The 24,102-nt window shown below is 41.5% G+C and overlaps 1 protein-coding gene across 4 annotated transcripts in view; it reads right to left on the minus strand.

Moving 5' to 3' along the window:
- MTUS2 (microtubule associated scaffold protein 2) overlaps nt 1–24,102 on the minus strand; it is a 690,072-nt gene that overhangs the window by 215,930 nt on the left and 450,040 nt on the right. For all 4 annotated transcript variants that reach the window (XM_030818580.1, XM_030818583.1, XM_030818581.1 and 1 more), the window contains one exon: nt 10,109–10,270. In XM_030818580.1, coding sequence (XP_030674440.1) covers nt 10,109–10,270 — 162 coding nt within the window. The remainder of the gene's footprint in view (nt 1–10,108; nt 10,271–24,102) is intronic.

Here is a 24,102-nt window from a genome sequence, read left to right on the forward strand (position 1 = left end):
AAATGGGTTTCTGCTTTATTTTCCCAACTATTTCCTGCTTTGATAACTCAATTCCATTTTCTCTGGGTTTTTCGGCAATGTGTTTGGCCTCCTATCTGAGCTGGGAAACAAAATGAAGGCCTCTCCCTGATGGATCTTAGTCTCCTGATAATGAAAAAAGAAGGACAAGACATATTCTAAACCAGCGAGCCCTACGACCTCAACCATCTCATGCGGTCAGCAGGACCGAGGCTGATGCAGGTGATCACCTGGGAGCTCAGCTCAAAGGCTGGAAAACGCAGAGCCACCAGGGGTTGCTGGACACCTGCGATGTTCCCAGGGAGCCACAGCTGAGGGTCTGCCCAGTGACTGGCATGGGGTTCTCTGCAGTGTAAACAAATCTTTTATTAAAACACCCTAGTACCTCCCCGCTGAGTCAATGATACAAAAACGCATACAAAATTTTATGCCTTTTGAAAACAAAAACGGAGGCTTAAGACACCATTGAAATTAGTTTCTTGGTAGATTTGGGCCAAGACTCAGGAACTGTCGTCCATGGCGTGTCTCACTGGCTCTCCAGTGGCTGGGGCTGCCCCTCACTGTGGGCCCTGGAGGAGGAGACCACAGGGTTAACAGTGGAGAGAGGAAACTAGGAGAGAGGTGCGCTGGGGGCTGCTGTGAGCTGCCTCTACCAGGCGGGCTCTGTGATTTATTATCAGTGTATATAAGAAGCAACCTTCTCTGGACAGTTCCACAAGAGGCTTGGAACAGTTGGGTTCTCAGGTACCTGCTGGAGCCCATACTAACAGGAAGGCAAAGGGCACGTCTGTCACTTATCTTAAATATCTGGTTTGTCTTGTTGCTTCATTATGTGACCATCTGCAACAAGACACAGGTACTTTCTGAGCACTCATTGTGGCAAGTGCTCTCAAATCACTAGGGGAATTGCAACTTTCATTCATTCGGCAGATATTTGTTGACAGCCTGCTTTGTGCTGGGCAAATTGTTGGTGCTAAGGATTTGGGGATGAGTACAACAGCCACGACTGCACATATGGGGCAGAGAGACGTTAGCCAATCGCATACATCATTAGACAACTGAACTCGTGAGCAGAGCTACGAGGGGAAGAGCCCTGAACAGGCAACATTTAGGTCAAGACCTGAAGGAGAGACAGGTGTCACCAGAGAAAGGAGAGGAAGAGGGAACAGGTTGTGTGGGAGGGAATGGGGTGTAAGAGATGTTCCTAGCTGGGCGTGGTGGCTCACGCCTGTAATCCCAGCACTTTGGGAAGCCGAGGCGGGCAGATCACTAGGTCAGGAGATCGAGACCATCCTGGCTAATGCGGTGAAACTCCGTCTTTACTAAAAATACAAAAAAATTAGCCTGGTGTGGTGGCAGCCGCCTGTAGTCCCAGCTACTCAGGAGGCTGAGGCAGGAGAATGGCGTGAACCCGGGAGGCGGAGCTTGCAGTGAGCCGAGATCGCGCCACTGCACTCCAGCCCGGGTGACAGAGCGAGTCTCTGTCTCAAAAAAAAAAAAAAAAAAAGACAAAACAAAACAAAAAAACAGATATTCCTAGCAGAGGCACTTACAGGAAAGGGAAACCAAGATGCAGCCTGTTTTCAGGACTCCCAACTTAAAGGGAACATGACCTAGGAAAGAGCTACCTTTTAATTGCTAAGTAAATATTATGGGTTTATAGACAAAGGCAGGAAAAATAATCACTTAGAGAAAGGCACCGAAAGTATTACAGGGGCTTTTCAGTTTTCCCTTTTTCTCCCTAACTTTGGAATTGTACAGGCATCTTTACTGAAGATATGTGGAGCGACAGGTAAGTTCTTCATTGCAACATGGTTTTCCCCTGCACTAGTGAATGCAGGTTTCTGAGGGGGAAATTCAGGGGAAAAAGAAATTTGATCATGGGCAGAGCAGAATGTGGGGTGTGGAGGTGGGGTAAAGCAAAAACAGCAATAAATACCAATTCTGGAGAGTACATGGTAGGTTTCATTAAAACCCCTCTTCTGCCTATGAGAGACTGGAAGGGGTCTGTACCCTCTAAAATTTCTTCACATTCCAGTTAACCCTCTAAAACTCAAACAGCCTTTATGAAATGCCTACTTTGGGCCAGGCGCGGTGGCTCACGCCTGTAATCCCAGCACTTTGGGAGGCCAAGGTGGGTAGATTACGAGGTTAGTAGTTCAAGACCAGCCTGGCCAAGACGGTGAAACCCTGTCTCTACTAAAAATAAAAAAAATTACCCGGGTGCAGTGGTGAGTGCCTGTAGTCCCAGCTACTCGGGAGGCTGAGGCAGGAGAATCACTTGAACCCGCGAGGCAGAGGTTGCAGTGAGCCGAGATCGCACCACTGCACTCCAGCCTGGGTGACAGAGCGAGACTCCGTCTCAAAAAAAAAAAAAAAAAAAAAAAGAAATGCCCACTTTGTTCTATGTCCTTTCACTTATGTTAATTCTCAGAACAATCCCATGGAGTAGGAACTATTATCCCCACACATTTTTTAACTGACTGAGAAATATGAAAAGATTCCTTAATGCTGATTTGTCCCAAGTCCAATGGCTAAGACAGGCGGAGCTGGATTGGTGTCCACCCAGCCTCTTTGCAGGAGTGAGGCATCTTTACCATCCCATCCATTAGTCCATACTTGAGCTTTGCTGTTTTTACAGATATAAGGCTGTTTAGTCACATATCTGTAAAAGCTAAAGCAGTTTATACCACATGCTTCAATTACTACTTAGTCCTGGAGCTCTGATGAGCATCAGTGCTCCTGAACCAAAATCTTCTACAGTTACGTGGTAGGAAAAGAGGGTATTTCAATTTGCTATACAAAAATAGGAGAACACTTATTTATTTTTTATAAAGGTTTTTTTTTTTTTTTTTAACCCAGCTGGATTTGTTTTTGCATATGCAAAGTCAATCCAGAAAAAGTAGTGTTGCAAAACAACCCCTGGGACAAAGAGCGGATTTGGCTGTTTTGCAGTCTCTGAGTCCGCTTAAAATGCAGCAGGTGCAATGCTGAGACCAGGTGTAGGTGCTACTCTGTGATGATGGACAGGCGTTTGGTGAGTGCCCTGCTGTTCTCACATTCTCACTAGTGAATCAGTAGGTAGTGGAGGGGTAGAATGCGAGTTAACCATTTTGCCAAAACTCCCCCAGAATCCATCTCCCAAGTCAAGTGGAGCCTCCAGCCTTAGACAAAGACAAGGTGGTGCAGCTCCTTTCCAATATCAGCCCCCTCATCCCATGCTGCAGGGCCTGGCTTCCTGCCCTAGTGCCACCCCCACCACCTAACAGGCCTGGCTCCAGTACTTCTTTACTCCCTCCTTTTCTTGACATTTCTATACATAGAGGCGAGTGTCACTCATTCTAAAAAGCAAGAATTTCCTTTGCCCACTTCCCCTTTAAGCTACCACCGTATCCTCCGTCCCTTCCCCTTTCCATTCCTCAAAGAACAGTCTGAGCTCACGGCTTCCATTTCCTCAGCTGCTGCCCCGCTCTGTGCTCTGAAAGCTCTTCTTTCTCCAGATGATCCTTCTTCGTCTGCTGCTCCCATTTTGGTATTAGCAAGGCGGCAATCGCAGTTACCTTTGCACTTTCCATGTCCTCCCAAGCAAACTCACATCCCCCATTGCCTCCATTCCCAGAGTCATGAGGATAAGCCGATGAATTCCACATGGAAATCTCCAACTCAAAACTTTCCTCAGAGCTCTTGGCTTATTCCAGCTGTCTACTGGACATTGCTAGATGGAGGTCTCCCAGGCACCTCAAACTCATCTCATCTAAAGCTAGATTTACTGTCTTTCCTCTACACTTGTCCTCCTTTTGCCTTCAGTCTAGTCACTAAGGGCAGTATTAGCCATTCAGTTGTATAAGTGAGGGAGCCTGCAGCCTCCTGACCAGGCCTGACACATGTCAGGCTGTATAACAGCTCATTAAAACATCGGTCAACGTTTTAATAATTGTTTCTTTGTGCTTCTCTGCCATCAGCCTGTGAACCCTGTGGGGACAGGAATCGTGTCTCACTCATCTGCACATCTCCAGAACATCCCATCCCACAACATAATACCCGGTAACCTCATCACTAAATTGGTAAGTGTGGAGCAACTATTCAATGTGCTTTGGTCTGGAATAGGAAGAAAAGCAGTTATTACACTCATAAAAATTTATACCTGGGAAAGCAAGTCTAGTAAATATCAGATGCCTGTAGGGCAGCTTGAAAGAATGTTTGAGTTTTCAACAAAGGGATAGCTCATCATAAGAAGGGACAAGCAAGTCTACAGACTTAAAATTTTGCCTCTGGAGAAAATAACACACATGTGTTCTGTGAGGGAGGACTGGGTGAATATTCACACACACACACACACACACACACACACACACACACACACACACACACGGAGTGATGTCAGCTTTTAGGGAAAGGAGCACACTTCTCAAAAATGCATTATTTTATGGAAAACGCAAACGGTGTGGGGTGTGCTCCGCCACGAGCGAGAACAGGGAAGGACCACACAGAGGTTAAGGCATCCCCATTGGAACTCCTAACCGGGTAACCTCAAAGAGAGCCTGGCCTGAAGCACAAAGCCCTGGGCATCGCCCTGCTTAACACCATCCCCCGTTCACACACATGCAATCTATTGGTAATGGACAAATTGCAACCCACAGATGGAATTCTGATAGTCCTTAGCTGGATATTTGTACTATTATCATAAGAAAAGGACTGGGAACATATACAACATCGATTTATTTCTGGATGCCATTGTGTGACCTTGGACAACTCGTTTCACCTGAGTCTCACCTTTCTGCATCTGTAATAATTTCCCTGCCTACCTCTTAGGGTCTTTGTGAGAACGAAATTAGATTCTGTAAATTAGTGTTTTACAAAGTAATACAAAGTGGAAGAAAATTGTTATCAAGAGTGCATGGCTTGGTGGCTTATGCCTGTAATGCCAGCACTTTCGGAGGCCAAGGTGGGCAGATCACCTGAGATCAGGAGTTCGAGATCAGCCTAGCTAACATGGTGAAACCCTGTACTTACTAAAAATACAAAAACAGGGTGAAACCCTGTCCTTACTAAAAATACAAAAATTAGCCTGGTGTGGTGGTACACGCCTGTAATCCCAGCTACTTAGGAGGCTGAGGCAGGAGAATCACTTGAACCCAGGAGGTGGAGGTTGCAGTGAGCTGAGATCATACCACTGCACTCGAGCCTGGGCCACCAAGCCAGACTCTGTCTCAAATAAGTAAGATTAGATAGATAGATAGATAGATAGATAGATAGATAGATAGATAGATTAGATAGATAGATAGATAGATAGATAGATAGATAGATAGATAGATAGTGCATGGGTTTCAGAAATCCCTTATGTAGCAGAAACACTTGGAAAAGTAATGAAACTTATGGTCACGCTACCTGCCTTTCCTCTTCTCAACATCTGAAATACCTTATTTCCATTTAACTTCACTTCCATGAAAACAGCCACTCTCTCTACACATTTTAACATGCTATTATATAACTCTTTAAACAGACACTAGAGAGACTAGCTGAGTTAACTTACTGTATTCCATTACCCAGCTTCAACAATGAGCAACGTGTGGCCAGTGTTGTTTCATCTTTTATGTCATAGACTCTGCTCACCACCATCCTAGGTTATTTTGAAAGAAATACCAGAGAGCATTTCATATATGTGAATTTCTAAAACATGACTCTTTTTAAAAACATAGCCACAAATACATCAAACTCAAAATATTAACAATAATTTGCGTGTGGTGGCTCACGCCTATAATCCCAGCACTTTGGGGGGCTGAGGCGGGCAAATCACCTGAGGTCAGAAGTTCGAGACCAGCCTGGCCAACATGGTGAAACCCCAACTCTACTAAAAATACAAAAATTAGCTGGGCGTGGTGGCATGCATCTGTAATCCCAGCTAATTGGGAGACTAAGGCAGGAGAATCGCTTGAACCCAGAAGGTGGAGATTGCAGTAAGCCAAGATCGCGCCACTGCACTCCAGCTTGGGCAACAGAGAGAGACTTGTCTAAAAAAAAAATTAACAATAATTCCTTAATATCACCATACAGCCAGTGTTCACATTTTCCCAATATCTTCCAAAGTTTTTTTGAATTTTTGTTTGAATTTCAAATTTTTGTTCAAATGTTTGTTTGAATTAGGATCTAAAATTAGCTCCAAAATTGGCTGATATGTTTACATTTTTTGTAATCTACAGGTTCCCACACCCTCTTCGTTTTCCGCAAAGATGTTTGGTTTTTATTTGTCACACTTTGTGTTGTTGTTGCTCTTGCCGAGTACATCAGAAGGTGTGTCCCATAGAGCTTCCCAGAGTCTAGGTTTGCTGATTCAATCCTCATGGTGTTTTTAACGTGCTTCTCTGCATTCCTTTGTATTTCTAGTAAATCAGTAGTTAACTCCAGAGGCTGCACCAAATCCATTTCCCCCACCAAGACTAATTCCCAGGTAATTTGTATATATTTCCATCTGGACAGTTCGTAATGTCTGGTGATTCCTCACACTGATGATCATTGCTTTTATCAACTCATTCATCAGAAGAGGCAAAAAGGGATGTTTTATCATGTATTTTGTATTAGCTGGGATACTTTTATAAGGAGAAACTTCCCCCTCACTAGCTATTTGGTTATCTTGAGATACAGACTGAGTAGGAGAAATTACTAAAAGGCTTTTCTTTTCCTTTATTTACCAGATTTTAAAATAATGAGGTCATTTCCTAGCATCCTCCAATGTGACTAGTTTTGGAGGTTTTTTTTTTTTTTTTTTTTTGGTTTGGTTTTTTATCATATGCCCTCACTGATGGGTACTAATCCATTGTAAATACTAATCTTACTGATATTCAAACTCTTTCAGTTTTTCTTTTATTTTTTTCTTTTTTACCAGTAGGAGCTTATTCAAGTTGACCCATAGGTCTTTTCAACAGAATCCTCATAGTTTTTATATTCTTCTTAGCCAGCTAGTATGGCAAGATGTTCTAGGATCTACATTTCTTGTCCTAGACCTGAAACAGCTGTTTCTTCAAGGATCCCTGTCTCCCTCTACTGGGAAGTCCATTTAGACATCACAACCTAGGCTCTAGGAGTGCTCATTATGACTGGTTTAGTCACCACTTACAACTTTCCAGTGGATACAGCTGAGAATATTGTTTTAAAGATAAATTTCAGATGAGTTCTGACTTTATCCTGTAACACCCCTAATCACATTCATCCCATAATACACACATTCAGAATAACAGCAGATACAGAATCACAATACTAACACTACCACCAATAATTTCAGATTTTCGTTGCAATTCTTTCTGAATCTGAGGTATATACCGTTGGAAATGTACTTCTCTGTGTGGTTGTGCCATCAACGGGCTATGCAATTACTTCCATTTGTTTAATTTCATTTTTGAGTTTTAGATATTATCTTTTAACATTTAATGTATAATTGTGTAAAATATCTATGTAATTTCAAATCTACAAAACAAGGTGCATTCAAAATGTATCATTAACCTACATCTCTATTCTCTCCTTTTATTCCTTCTTTCACCCTGAAGGCCATCTTTTTTTTTAAAAAAAATTAGCTTATTCTTCTATTGCTTTTTCTTAATATAAGTTCATATACACCATTTTCCTATTGTTTAGATAAAACATAGTCTACTACATTTTTTTTCCTCCATCTTTTATTGCTCAATGACCTCCTGGAAATCACTTTCTAGTAATGTTAATACAAAGAGCTATTTCCCCATTCATATAACAGCTACATAGTACTGCATCCTGTGGATATACCACAATCTGTTCAGTGAGCCCCCTATTAATGGACATTTGAGTTGTTTTCAGTCTTTTTCTACTTCAAAGAGTGCTGCAATGAATCACTCCATACACTGTATTCTTGTCAGTCTACCTTTCGGAAAGACTCCTTGGCATGAGACTATTATGTCAAAGAATAAATGCATGTATGATTTTGTTAGATACTGCCAAACTCCTCTTCCTATTTGTACCATTTTATATTCCCACCAAAAATGTATGAGAATGCCTGTTTGCCTGCAGCCTCACAAATAGAATATGTTGTCAAACTTTTGGATTTTTGCCAGTATAATTGGTAGGGTATTGTAATCTATTGTAGTTTCACCTTATGTTTTTCTAATCAGTGAGGCCAATTATTATCCTTTCATATGGCTAAGAGCCCTTTGCCTTTTTCTAAGAACTGTCTTTTCAAATTCCTAACCCATTTTTCTACAAGTGGCTCACAAAGTGTAATCCCTAGTCTAGAGGCACCACCTGGGAATTTGTTAGAAATGCAAATTCTCAAGCCCCAAACCAAACTGAACCAATAACTCTGGGGATAGGGCCCGGTAATCTGTGTTTTTACAAGTCCTGTAGGTGACACTGATACACTAAAGCTTGAGAAACACTGGGCTATAGGGTTGATTCAACCACTGTGTTTTAACATACCATAGGGTTAATTATTTTCTAATTAAACCAAGACCAAACTGTTAATAAATTGTAGCTGAAAGATTCAAATGCCATGTGATATCCATTCATTCATTTGTTGATTCAATAATTAACCCTTCGATGTTAAATACCTACTGTGAGTCAGTCACTGTGGCAGGCAATGAAGATGCTGTGTTAAAATAGACACAGTCACCACCCCCAGAAGCTTACCTTCCCCTGAGGAAGAACAAAGCTAAATGAGCCAATTTAAGTCTTAACAAAGGGAACTGCAAGGTGCTGCTAGAGCAAGAGGCTCCAGCTAGTCTAGTGGTCAGGGAGATGCAAAGTAAAAGAACTTTGGGATAATACTTCACTCCCATCAAGCGGACCAAAATTCTAGAAAGGGATAACACCTATTCCTAGCAGGGATATGGGTGGAGCCTCTCTGAAAGGCAATCTATCCATATCTATTAATGCATCAAACAAAGCAACACCACTCCAGGGAACTAATCTCATAGAAACAGTGCCACCCACTCAAGGCTGTTTATTGCAGCATTGTTTGTTGTGGCAAATACTGGTTGCAAAATGAATACCCACTAGTGAAGGAATGATTGAATAAATCATGGCATATCCACAGCACACAGCCATTGAAAAGAATGAGCCCTACCATTGCCAAGGGTATTTCTATGACCTACATTGAGTAAGGAAAGCAACATGTAGAAAAATTGATATAACGCAGTCTCATTTAAAAATACCTATAAAACCCGTATGTTTACGTATGTATATACATTGATATGATGATACATTGATACAAGCATAGAAAAAATATGGAGGAATAAACACTACTATGGATGAGCCATCTATGGTGAATTAGGGCTCAACATGCATTCTACCATCCTGATAAATTTGCCTTCTATAATGTAGAAAAAGAAAAGCTAGGAACAAGATACACAAACATCCCTGCAGGCAAATAGATGCACTTGTGGGAGGGATGGGAGGAGAAGCATAGCAGGGGCCACACTGATGCTGCCTCGGCACTTTCTGCTGACAAGCACCTGTGCTAGTTACACCTTTGAATCAGCTGAATTCTGCATGTCCAGTCACTAGCTTTGTAGGTATGCACAGGTGGGGCACGGGGATCAGTTTTGCTGGACTGAACCCGGCAGGCACAGTGTGGCTCTAGAGCCAACCCTACCATGGGAGTAGTGGATCCATCCCTGGATCCTAGCTTTGGAGCTGTGAGCCTAGAGCCAGCAGGAGCATGGCGCTCCCGGACTACTGCAGAAGCAGCACTTCTCTCTGGGGTTCTGGGGCTCATTCGTGGAGGCGCAGCCTGAAGCTTGCTATCCTACAGTCCTTGCGATGATATTGTGAGCACCCGCTTCCCTGAGCCAAATGCCAGTTTGCTTAAAATAGCTTGGTTCTTGCTTTCTGAAATGGAAACTGTGTGATTCAAAGGGTTACCAGTCATGGGAAGAGTGAGAGGCAGTTACAAGAATTTAAACATGAATATATGAAAGTGCCTTAAAAGCAGTGGTATTATTGTTATTAACTGTCATTTAATCGATCATCCCTTCTAAATAACTGATGTACACAGGGGCTTTCAAAAGACTTTTTATTAATGCAGAAAGGGCACTCCACCATGGAGCCTCTCCAAGGCACAAAGTCTTACCAGCGGGTGTGGAAGTGGATTTTGGCGCTGGAAGTAAACTCCTGCGGGGTGCTGTCACACTGGAGGATGCTGGAGGGGCCACCCGGCCGGCCCCCTTGGGTGTGTCCTTAGAAGGCAGAGATGTCTTCAGAACTGGCTGTTCTTCATTCCCAAAGGTTGAACCTGTGGGAGGCAGACAGCGTGTTAATTATAACTTCATGAAAAATGGATGGAGCCCTCACCATTTGCACTTGCCAACCGATCCTACTGCCGTCATCTGCTTTAGAACTTGACCTGATTCTTAGTGAGTGACCTTGAAAAGTATTTTTCTGGAACCCTATGTGGAAAAGGACTCCCTTTAGTCACTGCATAAATATCTGTCACACAAATCCCGTGCACTAAAAGGGGCTCCACAAAAGCCAGGGACAGCCTGCATGCACGCACGCACACACACAGACATACATACATACACACACACACACTCAGTTCGCTTATGTGTATGTGCAAATGTATGTGTATATAATAAACACTTATTTGATAACTCAGAGAATGAACAGCCTTTTATTTTTGAAATACAGCGTGAGTGACCCAGGAGAAGTGAGAATAGGAATATACACATGTACCATGAGCCCAGGAATTTTATTCAGAGCTCCCTGAAACCCCGCTCATTTGACCTCCAGAAGAGGAGGCTTGGGATGAAGGTAGAGGGGTAGAGAGCATGGGGACAAGAGAATCTCTCTGAAACTCAAGCAAGCTTTCTGTTTGAAAAGCTGAGGCCTCACCAAACTGTGAGGACCCTGAATTACTTCCAAGGTAGAAGACATTTATTGATAATTGGAGTTTACTAGTCAATTTAGAAAGAGCCTCTTTGTTTATAATCCACTGCTCTGAGACGCTGAAGATATGGCATACTGGGATTGTGTTTGTGTCAAATTTAAATATGCAAAGTTGTTTGGCCTAAACTTTTCTTCTGTATCTTTCTAAACCTTGTGGTTAATACATTTTCAATCTCTTAAAAACAATGACATCACTATCTATTCTCTGTTAAAGGGTCTTTCTAATATACTTCTGAGTACAGCTGTGAGGCTAATCTATTAATTTAGAAAGCCTGAATGCACGGAGATTACTGCTTGTTTGGAATAAAACAGTCCAGTGGTAGGAATATGACCATCTACCATGAAAAATAAGCCGTGACAGCTGGAAGAAGTATACAACATTTTAGTAAAGGATTAAATTTTTTGTTTTCATCCTTTTCAAAGGTTAGTCTAAACATTCTATTTAGATAAGGCCTGCATAAAAATGATAACATTATTAAAATGGCTTTAGTGTTCCTAACATCCAGGCATTTTATTCAACCATTTAGAGTAAGAGATTGTTGCTTTTCTCCCTCTTAACACCTGAAATTCTGTTTAAAATTGTGGAGATTTCTGTTGTTTCTAAAGAAAAGCATATTTAGGAAGAAATCAAAGAACATACTATTTCTTAAAACAGGACCTATGCCCTATAGTTCTTTTAAGGTGCTGTGCAAGTTTTTTAAAATAGTTCTACATGGGACTAAGAGAATGTATTTCGTCTATGCAAAGAAAACAAATGCATTGAAACTCCATTGAAAGGATCTGCACTGTATCCTGGGTGTCAGATAAAAAATATGTTTGATGCAAACCTAACCAGGAAAAGCAACACCGTGAACTTGCAAAAACAGTGAGCCTCAGCTTCTGAATTATCCAGTGGATGCACCAGTCCAGTGCTAGAACTCAGAGAATCTCTCAGGGTTTGAATGATATTTTCACATGGGACATGACTCAACCACTAGAAATATCTCACAAGTAATTATCTAATGTCTAGCCTCCTGCTGACATACTGCCAGAATAATCTGTTCACTGAAATGTGTAGCAGAAGCTGAATTGAGCACAAAATCTCTCACACAGAGTCTTTTATTTAACAATTTATGAAAATTTCTTAAGAAAAGAAATATTTTGTATCATCTGTAGAGTTCAAATGCACTTGTATCAAATCCTCTTGCATCTGGCATCATTCTCTTACATGAAATTTATTATTCTGTGAACACGTCAATTTAGAGATTTGGCTGCTCTCCAGGCTGGGAAGTAATTCATCTGTTTGAAGTACAAGTATCAGGGAACTATGTACTTCCCTCTGAGGGAGGGCTTGAATTACCAAAAAATAAAATAATATAAAACACTATTCTTATCTATTATTATGGGAGACAGCTGGCAATAAACAGTTCCACTCTTTGAAAACTGGCTTAAGTTGGCTGGTAATTAAAGATGCATTATTCAGTAAATGAAAAGTACTCTGAATTTGGAAATGGCTGTTGAATTCTATAAATGCTCCCAGTACTTCACAATAATGCTGACAACATTAAACCATTGCTTGGTAAGAGGAAGAAAACAACTGGAAAACTGCTTGTGTGAGCCAGAAAAATGTTCTGGAGAATTCAGCCAGTGGAAATGGTTCACATGGCTAATTCAGTCTTTTCATTCCCAACCAATCTGAACCGACTCCAGCCTGAACAACCCAGGAAATTTATCTACCCTTCCACTTGACCATAGCACAGAAGAAACATCAGCAACGTGGTTAGTGGTGTAGATCTGGGAGCAAGATGGCTAGGGTTTGAACACCACCTCCTCTACCTACCACCTCTCTTGCATCATAGTTTCTTCATTCATAAGCGGGGATAGTGATAATCTACCTCACAGAGCTGTTGTGAGAATTAAAGGAGCTAAAGCGAGGATATTTTTTAAAAAGTTAATGTAAGAGTTGATACGAAAAAATACTTAGTATCTGATATATAGTATGCTCTATGTGTTGGTTATTAATGTACATGCTAATTTTAAGTTCTAGGGCTAAGTTATCACAACAAGTCAGTTTTTCATGGGAAAACCACTTGGAAAGTATTCAAGGATTAATATCAGATGGGCTGCTCGACATGAGAAGAAAGAAAAGGATTGAGGTAAATCTGGTAATACCTGTAGGATGAAAGACTAAAGAGAAGAGTGAGAGTGTGACTGTCTTGAAAATATATGATAAATGATTTCAGACATACAAAAAGGTGAGGATAACACAATTGACCATCAAGCTTAAGAAGTATGAAACACCATCAATTCCACTGACAGTGAAAAACTGCTGTGACAGGGCCAGGCGCGGTGGCTCACGCTTGTAATCCCAGCACTTTGGGAGGCCGAGACGGGCGGATCATGAGGTCAGGAGATCGAGACCACGGTGAAACCCCGTCTCTACTAAAAATACAAAAAAAATTAGCCGGGCGTGGTGGCGGGTGCCTGTAGTCCCAGCTACTCAGAGAGGCTGAGGCAGGAGAATGGCGTGAACCTAGGAGGCGGAGCTTGCAGTGAGCCGAGATCGCGCCACTGCACTCCAGCCTGGGCGACAGAGCGAGACTCCATCTCAAAAAAAAAAAACAAAAACCTGCTGTGACATAGGGAAGTTTGCTCAGTTTCCTGGATATTCAAAATTGCTTTCCAAATTGCTTGTTGCAATTCACATTAACCAGAGGTAGTAAATGTAGCATCACTGGATTTTAATTTTGACAACTGTTTTAATTTTATTAACTGGTTTTAATTTATACATTTCTGACAGGTGGCGAGGCTGAGATTTTTTTCACATAGTTATTGGCTACTCAAGTTTTTCTCTTCCATAAGATGCCCATTCATAACTTTTGCCCATAATTGAGGTGGTTAGCCTTACTTCTTTAAACAGTCTGGACACATTCTTTATTGGAGTCTATATTGGCTATCAGTATATTGGATACCGATATATTTCAAATACTCTCCCAGTCTTTGGCTTGTCTTCCCACTTATGGTGCCTTTATTCAGAACTTTCTCATTTTAATGCAACTGATTGTCGTCAGTCTTTCCCTCCTGATTTGTACTTTGCCTGTCTTAAGACTTTCAATCTCTCTCCTGAAATCATAAAGATGTTCTCCTATGTACTGTTTGAAAAGTTTTAAAGTTCTGTTTTCACATTTATATCGTCAATCCACCTAGAATGTTACATGGGGAAGAGACTGAATTTGTTGGTGCTGTTTTCTATATAGCAGCCCGCTGTCCCAGGCCTATATATTAAATAGTCTGATTTCCTTGCCTTATCTGCCAAGCCAGCTGTTATATGCCAAGTTTCCATTCAAACATGGTTTATTGGGGCAGACCCACAAACAACCCCAAAATTTCAGTACTTAACATAGCAAAAGTTTAATTTGTGATCATGAATCATCTTTTGCAGGTGCTCTGGATGGGCTGCTAGCAGCCTTGCGTGCTCTCCTTGGATGAATTCAGGGACCAAAGCTCTCTTCATCTTGAGCTTTTGCCCTACTCTAGATCTCTTGAGAACTTAATAGTCAGCTGGTAAACAGAGGAAAATGAACTGTTCCCAGGAAGATTTCATGGGCCATGCCTGGAAGTGGCGTGTATCACTTCTGCCTTCAGTGTACTGGCTGGAATTCAGTCACAAGAGCCAGCAAGGGAGGCTGGGAAATGTAGTTTAGTTTATGTCTAGGGGAAAAGGGAGTGGTTTGATGAACAAATATCCACTGTCTGCCATGTGAGGCTCCATTTCCGAGTTCTCTATTCCATTTCATTGGTCTATTTGTCTATCACCGTGCCAATGCCATACTGCATTTATTCACTACAATGTAAGATCAGTCCTGGTATATTAAACCTGTATAAGACAAATATCACAACCTTGAACTTTTACTTTAAAAATTGTCTTAACTATCTTTGGCCCTTTACTTTTGCATATAAGTTCCAGAATCAGCTTGTTAAGTTCCATGAAAAATGTCAACATTTTCAATGGACACGATTAAGTCTTCTTTTTCCGACTGCAACATAACTGAAAGAAGAGCAAGCACAGATGTAAAATCAGCAAACATGCTGAGTAATAATTATACCCTAGGACCATGTTACATGATAGAGATACAAAGAAGGCTTAGTATCATGAAAAAATAAACATCAAAACAAGTGTCTCCAAAGAGGGGCAGCACCACTGCACTGGGGATCAACATTTATGAGGATATTTTGGACTGAGGCAAGGCTGGCAGTTAGTGGGTGGCGCTGTCAATACCTCTGTTTAGAAGACAAGCAGAAGTGTAAGAGACCATAGAGAACAGAGGTTAATAACTGTTAGTTGAAGGGTATGAAGTAGGGAGAAAAGGCATTTCCAGTAAACAATCATATGTCATTGAGAGAATTTCCCTATACTATTCTTTTTTCTTATTTATTTATTTATTTATTTATTTATTTATTTATTTGAGACAGAGTCTCCCTCTGTCCACCAGGCTGGAGTGCAGTGGCACAGTCTCGACTCACTGCAACCTCTGCCTCCTGGGTTCGTGATTTCCCTGCCTCGTCCTCCCAAGTAGCTGAGACTACAGGCGCCCACCACCATGGCTGGCTAATGTTTGTATTTTTAGTAGAGATGGGGTTTCACCATGTTGGCCAGGCTGGTCTTGAACTCCTGACCTCAGGTGATCCACCCACCTCGGCCTCCCAAAGTGCTGGGATTACAGGCATGAGCCACCGTGCCCAGCCCCCTATACTATTCTTAAATATTGAGCTAGTTGGTGGCCAGCTCATTCTCCTTAATTCCCTTCCTGTGCCCATGCCAGCAGGACACTCTGCTTCCATCACACTGTTTTCCCTGAAGGATGAAGGTATTCCACTGCTCACAGGAACTAAAGGACTATAGCCTCTTGCTTCACTGCTGAACAGTGGTCATCTTCTGTAGATATCCGAATCATCACATCATCAACTTACCATTTGCAAGGTAAGATCTCCTTCATTAGAGTAAAATAAAAGGTATACATATTACTGAAAAATTGCAAGGTTATATATTCCGCATGATTACAGAATCCAGCTGGGTCCAGTTCAATACATAAACCGAATCTCTCTACAATTTTCTCATTAAACTGTTAGGACAAAATGCTCTTTTAGTGTCAAATCCTCGAGGAAGGCAATCTTCTTATTTTTCCTCCAGGGACAGTTCCTACAGTTCATTCCTCACAGTGTGTGGACACCCTGAGCTGATCAATCGCATCTGTCAAAATCTCATGGAGTTGAACTCCTACCTCACACCATAATTTATTTTAAATTAGCAAAAACTAATTTAAAATAGATCTTAGACCTAAATGTAAGAGCTAAAAATATATAACACTTACAAGAAAACACAGGTGTAAATGTGAATGATCTTGGATTAGGCAATGGTTTCTTAGATGTAACACCTAAAGCTCAAACAAGTTGAGAAGAAGACATATATCCCACTCTTAAGTACATACCCAAAAGAAAAGAAATCAGTGTATTGAAGAGATCTCTGCATTCCCATGTTTGTTGCAGCACTATTCACAACTGCCAAAATTTGGAAGCAACCGAAGTGTCCATCAATAGGTGAATGGATAAAGAAAATGTGGTACATTTATACAATGGAGAACTATTCAGCCATAAAAAAGAATGGAGCCCTGTCATTTGCAACAACAGTGACAGAGCTGGAGGTCATTATATTAAGTGAAGTAAGCCAGACACAGAAAGACAAACTTCCCCTGTTCTCACTTATCTATGGGAGCTAAAAATTAAAACAACTGAACACATACAGATAAGAGCACAAGGATGATTATTAGAAGCTGGAAGGGTAGTGGCGGGTGGGAGCAGAGGGAGTAGGGATGGTTAATGGGTACAAAAAATAGAATAAATAAGACCTAGTATTTACCAGGATAACAGGGTGACTATAATTAAAATAATTTAATTATACACTTAAAAATAACTAAAAGAGTATAACTAGATTGTTTATAACACAAAGAATAAATGTCCGAGATAACGGATACCCCATTTACCTGGTTTGATTATTATGCATCGCATGCCTGTATCAAAATATCTCACGTAACCCATAAATATACATACTATGTATCCACAAAAATTAAAAATAAAAATATTAAAAAAGTTTTTAAATCCTAAAAAACAAAAAAACTTAAGAAGAAGTGAATGGGCTGCAATGAAATAAAAAATTTGTGCTTCAGAGGACACTATTTAAAAAATCAAAAGGACTCACAGAATTGGGGAAAATATTTGCAAGTCATATCTGATAAGGGTCTAGTATACAAAATATATAAAGAATGTTTATAGGCTGGGCATGATGGCTCACACCTGTAATCTCAGCACTTTGGGAGGCCAAGGCAGTAGGATTGCTTGAGGCCAGAGTTTGAGACTAGCCTAGGCAACACAGTGAGACCCTGTCTCTACAAAAAATTAAGAAGAAATTAGCTGAGGCATGGTGGTACACACCTATAGTCCCAGCTACTTGGGAGGCTGGAGTTGGAGGATCTCTGGAGCCCAGGAGGTCAAGGTTGCAGTGATTTGTGATCACACCACTGCACTCCAGCCTGGGTGACAAAGTGAGACCCCGTTTCAAAAACAAAAAGAATTTTTATAAACTTAATATAAAGCCAAATAACCCAATTAAAAATGAGAAAGGGATCTGAATAGACATTTCTCCAAACAAGATATATAAATGGGACATAAGTACATGAAAAGGTGTCCACTTGTCATTAGGGAAATGCAGATCAAAACCACAGTGAGATACCACTTCAAACCCAGTAGAACAGCTATAATAAACATACAGACAATAAAAAGTATTGATAGGGATGTGGAGAAACTGGAATCTTCATGCATTGCTGTGGGAGTATAAAATGGTGCAGCTGCTTTGGAGAAAAGGTTGGTAGTTTCTCAATGTGTTAAACATAGAGTTGGCCAGGCATGGTGACTCACACCTCTAATCCCAGCACTTTGGGAGGCGGAGGTGGGAGGATCACAAGGTCAGGAGATCGAGACATGGTGAAACCCCGTCTCTACTAAAAATACAAAAAATTAGCCGGTCGTGGTGGCAGGCACCTGTAGTCCCAGCTACTCAGGAGGCTGAGGCAAGAGAATGGCATGAACCTGGGAGGTGGAGCTGGCAGCAAGCCGAGACCACAACACTGCACTCCAGCCTGGGCGACAGAGCGAGACTCCGTCTCAAAAACTAACAAACAAACAAAAAAAACAAAAAACAAACAAAACAAAACAAAAACCCCATGGAGTTACCATGTGATTTAGCCGTTCTGCTCCTAAGTATATGCCCAAGAAAACTGAAAACATACGTTCACATAAAAGCTTGTACATGAATGTTCATAGCAACATTATTCACAAGTCAAAAAGTGAAAACTACCCAAATGGCCCCCCATCAACTGATGAATGAATACACTAAATATGGTATATCCACACCATGGAACATTATTCAGCCATAAGAAGAAATGAAGTGATGATACACACTATATAACATGCATGAACCCTGAAAACATTTACAAAAGGACAAATATTATATAATCACATTTATATGAAATGTCCAGAATAGACAGAGAGACAGAAAGTTGATCAGTGGCTTTCAGGGGCTGGAGGGAAGTGGAGTGACTGCTAATTGATACAGGGTTTCCTTCTGGGGTGATTAAATATGTTCTGGAATTAAATAGGGGTGATATTGCATAACCTCGTGAATATACTGAAAGTCACTAAATTATACACTTTAAAGAGGTAAATTTTATGGTACCTGAATTATGTCTTAAAAAAACTCAAAAGATTTTTTTTATCTAGATCCCCTGGCTGGAACAAGTTCCTTAAATTGTGATTCAGCTCTTCTCCTCTCCCCTGAGAGACTCCTAGTGTTCTTTTCTGGTGAAGTTTTTATTCCTATTCTCTGTCCCCTATCCCTGCATTGTGACTACAGTGGATTCCAACCAATCTGTCCCAGGGTTGTTCTGTCTTCTGATAATATATTCTTACATAATACTAAAAAAAGCATCCCTGAAACCTACTATTGCATCCCATTCATTAAAGCAAAATGACCACGCTCCTATATAAGGAGGGTGATACTCAGTTCCTCCTTAAGCCTCTTCACTTTTCTCTTATACTCCTGCAGAATTAGGTGTAAGTCTGAGCTGCTCTGGTCCTACATTACTGTTATGGTTTGAATGTGTCTCCTCCAACATTCAGATGTTGCCAGTGTGATAGTATTAAGAGATGGGGGCTTAAAGGTGATTGGGCTATGAGGGCTCTTCCCTCATGAATGGGATTAAGGCCCTTATCAAAGAGGCTTCACATTGCCTTTGGCACCTGGCCCTTCCTCCCTGCTTCCACATTCCTTCTGCCATATGAGGACACAAAGTTCTTCCCCTCGGAGGGTGCAGCCCTCACTAGACAACCAAACCTGTCAGCCCCTTGATCTTGGACTTCACCATCTCCAGAAATGTGAGAAGTAAGTTTCTGTTCTGTATTAATTACCCAGTCTATGGTATTTTGTTATAGCAGCACAAAGAAGACTAAGACAGCTGCTGAAAAAGAAAGATAACATGCAAATTCAGGCCAGAGAAGCCTTTTTGGGACTGCGAGGAGGAAGGTAGATTTATAGGTCACTTGATATCCCCCTACAAAGTAATGAGTGATTCCTATTCAACCTCCTCAAAAGGATAATTGACTGTGACTGACGTTCGAGTGAGAACTTAGGGTTTCTCATCCATATTCAGGGCACTTTTCACTACTTCATTTATTGGGAATACCAATAACTCAGCCTAAACTCCCAAAAGAAATAATGGCAACAGGGTATAAACACTAACCAGACCAAAATGAGGTTCTTAAGGAAGAGGAAGGCTGCAGAAGTAAAGCAAAACAGTCATTAAGAAGAAGACGGCATCATAGCCAAACTCTAAGAAACGAGTTTCACTGACTTTGAATATCAATATTATAATCTTTAAACTACTCTCTTCACTGATTTTTTTTTAACAATCCTAGGAAATCAAATTATATAATGTTCTGGCTGCATGATTAGCTAATGGATGCATATTTCATTGACTTAGCAGCATTTATCACTTGGTGATAATATTTAGTTTAATTATTAAAGTATCAACTGATTGTTTTATTTCCCCATTCTGCATATTTTAACCGAAGTGTATATTTTCTTTCTCACATTAAAGGCCTAAAGTAAACCTGAGATCTTGCCATTGCAGCAAAGCTATTTATTTCTTTTTCAAAATGAAATATTTGACTAAGAAAAGTTGAGATTCCACAGAGAAAATGTTAGATATTAAAAGTTTCAAATTCTGGATCTCTTTCAAAGAGAAAGCATTAAGACTAAGAGTGAGGGGAAAGTTTTAAAAGATGGCTTAAGCACAATAAACCCTCACAGCAAGCTTTGGTGCTTATATAAATCCTTACATCATCTATCCATGAAACATTGATTGGTCACCCTTGATGTTTCAGGCACTGTGCTAAACCTCAGGGATAAGGAGATGAGGGGTCTGGTCTATAATCCTCAGAAGTTCATATTTCATGTGACTGTGTCCATTTGCAGAAATTCAGGAAAGATACAGCAAGCATTGAGCAAATGCTGGCTGATGTTATTGTTATAAACCCACACTTGGCAAATCACTGATGAACACATGAGCTGCCTGGTCCAGCAAAGGAACAAGACAGAAACACAAACTCCAATAAACAGGAAGAAAGTGAGCATATCTTAACAGTACCAAGAAAGAACAAGAAGAGTTCAGCCCAAGGGGATATGGGAAGGTACTAACAGAGACATTCAAGGTGGGTTTTGACAGTTGGGTGGGACTTGGATCTGTAAAGACAGGGAAAAACTGTGAAGGAGAAGGGATGGCATGAGTAAAGACCCAGCATTAGGGAAGTGCATGATTGGCAAGGAGTCTAGTTTGGTTGAACAGTAAAATTAGGGAGGAAAAATGGAAAATTCAGGAAGAAAGACAGATGGAGGAAGATAGTAGCAGACTCCTCTCATAAACTCTCACTCATCCACCTTCACTCAGAAGCTGTTTCAGGGACAGAAAGTATAAGTTAGGCCCTAATTAGAAAAAGTTGCCAATGGTGGATGCTGGCAGAACTGAGAGAAGAGGAATCCTTTACTAGGAGATCAGGAAGCCAGAATGCATTTCAAAGATTTATTTCCAGTCCTATTTTTAAAGGCACAGACTAGAAGGATGCTTAAGGTTACAGGCCCCAGGAGAATTTGAAATAAAGAAGAGGATATCTTTAACTTTAAATTTCTAACTTTACTTTCAATAGCAGAATGCCTCTGAAACTCTTCAGTTTACAAACTTAGTTGGGTAAAGTCAATAACATTTACAAGGGACAGAGAAGACGCTCTCTGATGGTGACAGGTAACAAGGAAGATCCCCAGGCTTGCCCTGAGAGCATGCCACAGCTCCCTGATGCGGCTCATGTGCCCGCCATCTGCTCAGGTGGCTGTGTGCCTGTCAGAGGGCCGTGCCAGCTTCAATAGCAATAGATGCCACGAGACACAGGATAAAGAGCAGCAGCTGCTCGACAGAAAGGGTCTTGTGATGCTGAGAGCTCACAGGGCCAGCCGCATGAGCTTCCATACACAGGGAGCCTGTGCTCATGCTCGGGGCATGGTACCAGCCCCACATGCCTGTCCACATTGTTCCTCCCCATAGGGAGAGATGAAACTTCAGAGAACTAGAAACTCAGAGAATGCCAGGGGGAGACCTCAAAGAGGGGGAGTTCCCATTTGTGCCTCTCCACCTCCATCCCTTTTCCCAGAGAGTTTCTCTCTGCTTGGCTCTGACTTGCTTGGCTCTAAGAAGTAGTGCTAGAAACTTGCTCATGTTTTGTGACAGGCATGCGGCAGAGGATGCTGTCCACCGCGCCTGAGACCTCCCTTTGGGGCCAGACTCCTCCTGATGGGGGTGCTTTACCTCAGGGGCCCCATGAATCTTTCAACACATGGTTTTTTGCTCTTTGATTTGGCTGCCTCTAGCAGGTCCCTGTGGTATATATTTTTAAAATGGTGGTAAAAACACTTTATAACAGACCTGCCCTCTTAAACGGCAAGTGTGCAATCCTGCTTTGTTAACCCTAGGCATAAACCTGTACAGCAGCTCTCTGTATTCATGCTGCATACATGAAACTTTATACCCAATGAATGGCAGCACCCCCGCCTCCCCTTCCTGTAGCCCCTGGCAACCACCATTCCACTCTCTGCTTCTATGAGTTTGGCCTTTTTAGATACCTCATGTAGTTGAGATCACACAGTATCTGTGCTTCTGTGACTGGCTTATTTCACTTAGGATAATGTCCTCAAAATTCATCTATGTTGTCAAAAATGGCAGATTTTTCTTCTTTTTCAAAGGCCCTATGGTATTCCGCTTTATGTAGATACCACATTTAAAGACAATCCATTCATCTGTTGATATTCGTTTCCATATCTTGGCTATTGTGAATAGTGCCACAATGAACGTGAGAGTGTAAATATCTCTTTGAGACCCCGATTTCAACACTTTTGAGTATATACCCAGAAGTGGGACTGCTGGATCATATGGTAGTTCTAGTGTTAATTTTTCAAGGAACCAGTGAACTGTTTTCCGTACTGGCTGCACCATTTTACACCCTCACTGACAGTATACAAAGGTTCCTATTTCTCCACATCTTCACCAACATGTGTTATCTTTTGTCCTTTTAATAAGAGCCATCCTAACAGGTGTTAAATGTTATCTTTGTGGTGTGGTATTCATTTTGGATGTGCTGATGTTAACTCTGGCTTCGTATCATTTTCTTACCTTTGTTATTTCTTCCCATGATTTCCTTATCTATTTTTTTAAATTTTACTTTATTTTTTGAAACTTGAGGAATGTAAAACCAATAAAGCTGTCCCTGATTTACATTATCAATCCCTCGAATCTCAGTTGCCTTTTAGGAAAGAGCAATGATGGCTTAAGACAAATTAGCAGACTTTTATCCACTCTCCAGTAGGGAAAGGCAGATTCTTCTCCAGGAAGAGACTGAGCTATGAATCTGACCTAAGGACAAATGGGTACTGGGGAATGACTGTTAGTTGTTAAGTTAATATTCTGTCAAATTTAATTCTGACCTGACTATATTCATTAATTTTATTATACCAGTTACTGAGCATTTTCCTGAGACACTGTTCTGCCCCTGTCCTGCCCCTGTCCAATTCTGGAGCTCATGTTCTTGTAGTTGGGGATAGACAATAAATATAAAATAGCACAAAGAGAGGACAAGGCAGGAGGATTGCTTGAAGCCAGGACTTTGAGACCAGCCTGGGCAACATAGGGAGACCCTGTCTCTACAAAAAATAAAAAATGTAAAAAGCTGGGCATGGTGGTGCACCTGTAGCCCCAGCTACTCAGGAGGCTGAGGTAGGAGGATTGCTGAAGCCTAGGAGTTTGAGGCTGCAGTGAGCTATGATCGCACAACTGGACTGTTGCCTGGGATCCTGGACAACACAGAGAGACCCTGCCTCCAAGAAAGAAATAGAATAATTACAGAATAGAATTCCATAGCATGCTATACAGTGCAAAATGCCATGAAAAAAAAAAAAAACAGAGCAGAGTGTGGGGTAGAGGCTGTGACCTGGAGGGCTGTGGAAAGATAAGACTGGAAGGAGGTGAGGGAGAAGACAAGAGAAGAATGAGGGCAGGGCTCAGGCCAGCAAAGGGACGAGCATGGCTGCCACAGACAGGAGGAGAAGAAAGCGGAGCATTTGATCTGAATGGGGATGAGGGGGACTTGGAGGGACTCGGGAGCATCGTGAAGACTCGACTTTCACACACACAGAGTAAAACGGGAGTCATTGGAGGGACACAGCTTGACCCTCAGTCTCTCCCTGTCCCTTGACTCCTTCCTAAAACTGAGCTGAGCATCCTTTATCTATTTTCTCAAAAGGCCTCTTCCTCAAATCTGCTGTCCATCTCAAAAAACATTCCCTTTTCTATTTCACAAAAACTTTCAAAGAGCTTATTGTCCCTTCCTCATTCTTGCTACTCATTCATTCCTTAAATCTGATGCCTATCATACACCGGGGCCTGTCGGGGGGTGGGGAGCTAGGGGAGGGAGAGCATTAGGAGAAATACCTAATGTAGATGACGAGTTGATGGGTGCAGCAAACCACCACGACACGTGTATACTTAT

This window comes from Nomascus leucogenys, chromosome 9 (genome assembly GCF_006542625.1).
Source record: "Nomascus leucogenys isolate Asia chromosome 9, Asia_NLE_v1, whole genome shotgun sequence".
In the NCBI taxonomy this organism is placed as follows: Eukaryota; Metazoa; Chordata; class Mammalia; order Primates; family Hylobatidae; genus Nomascus; species Nomascus leucogenys.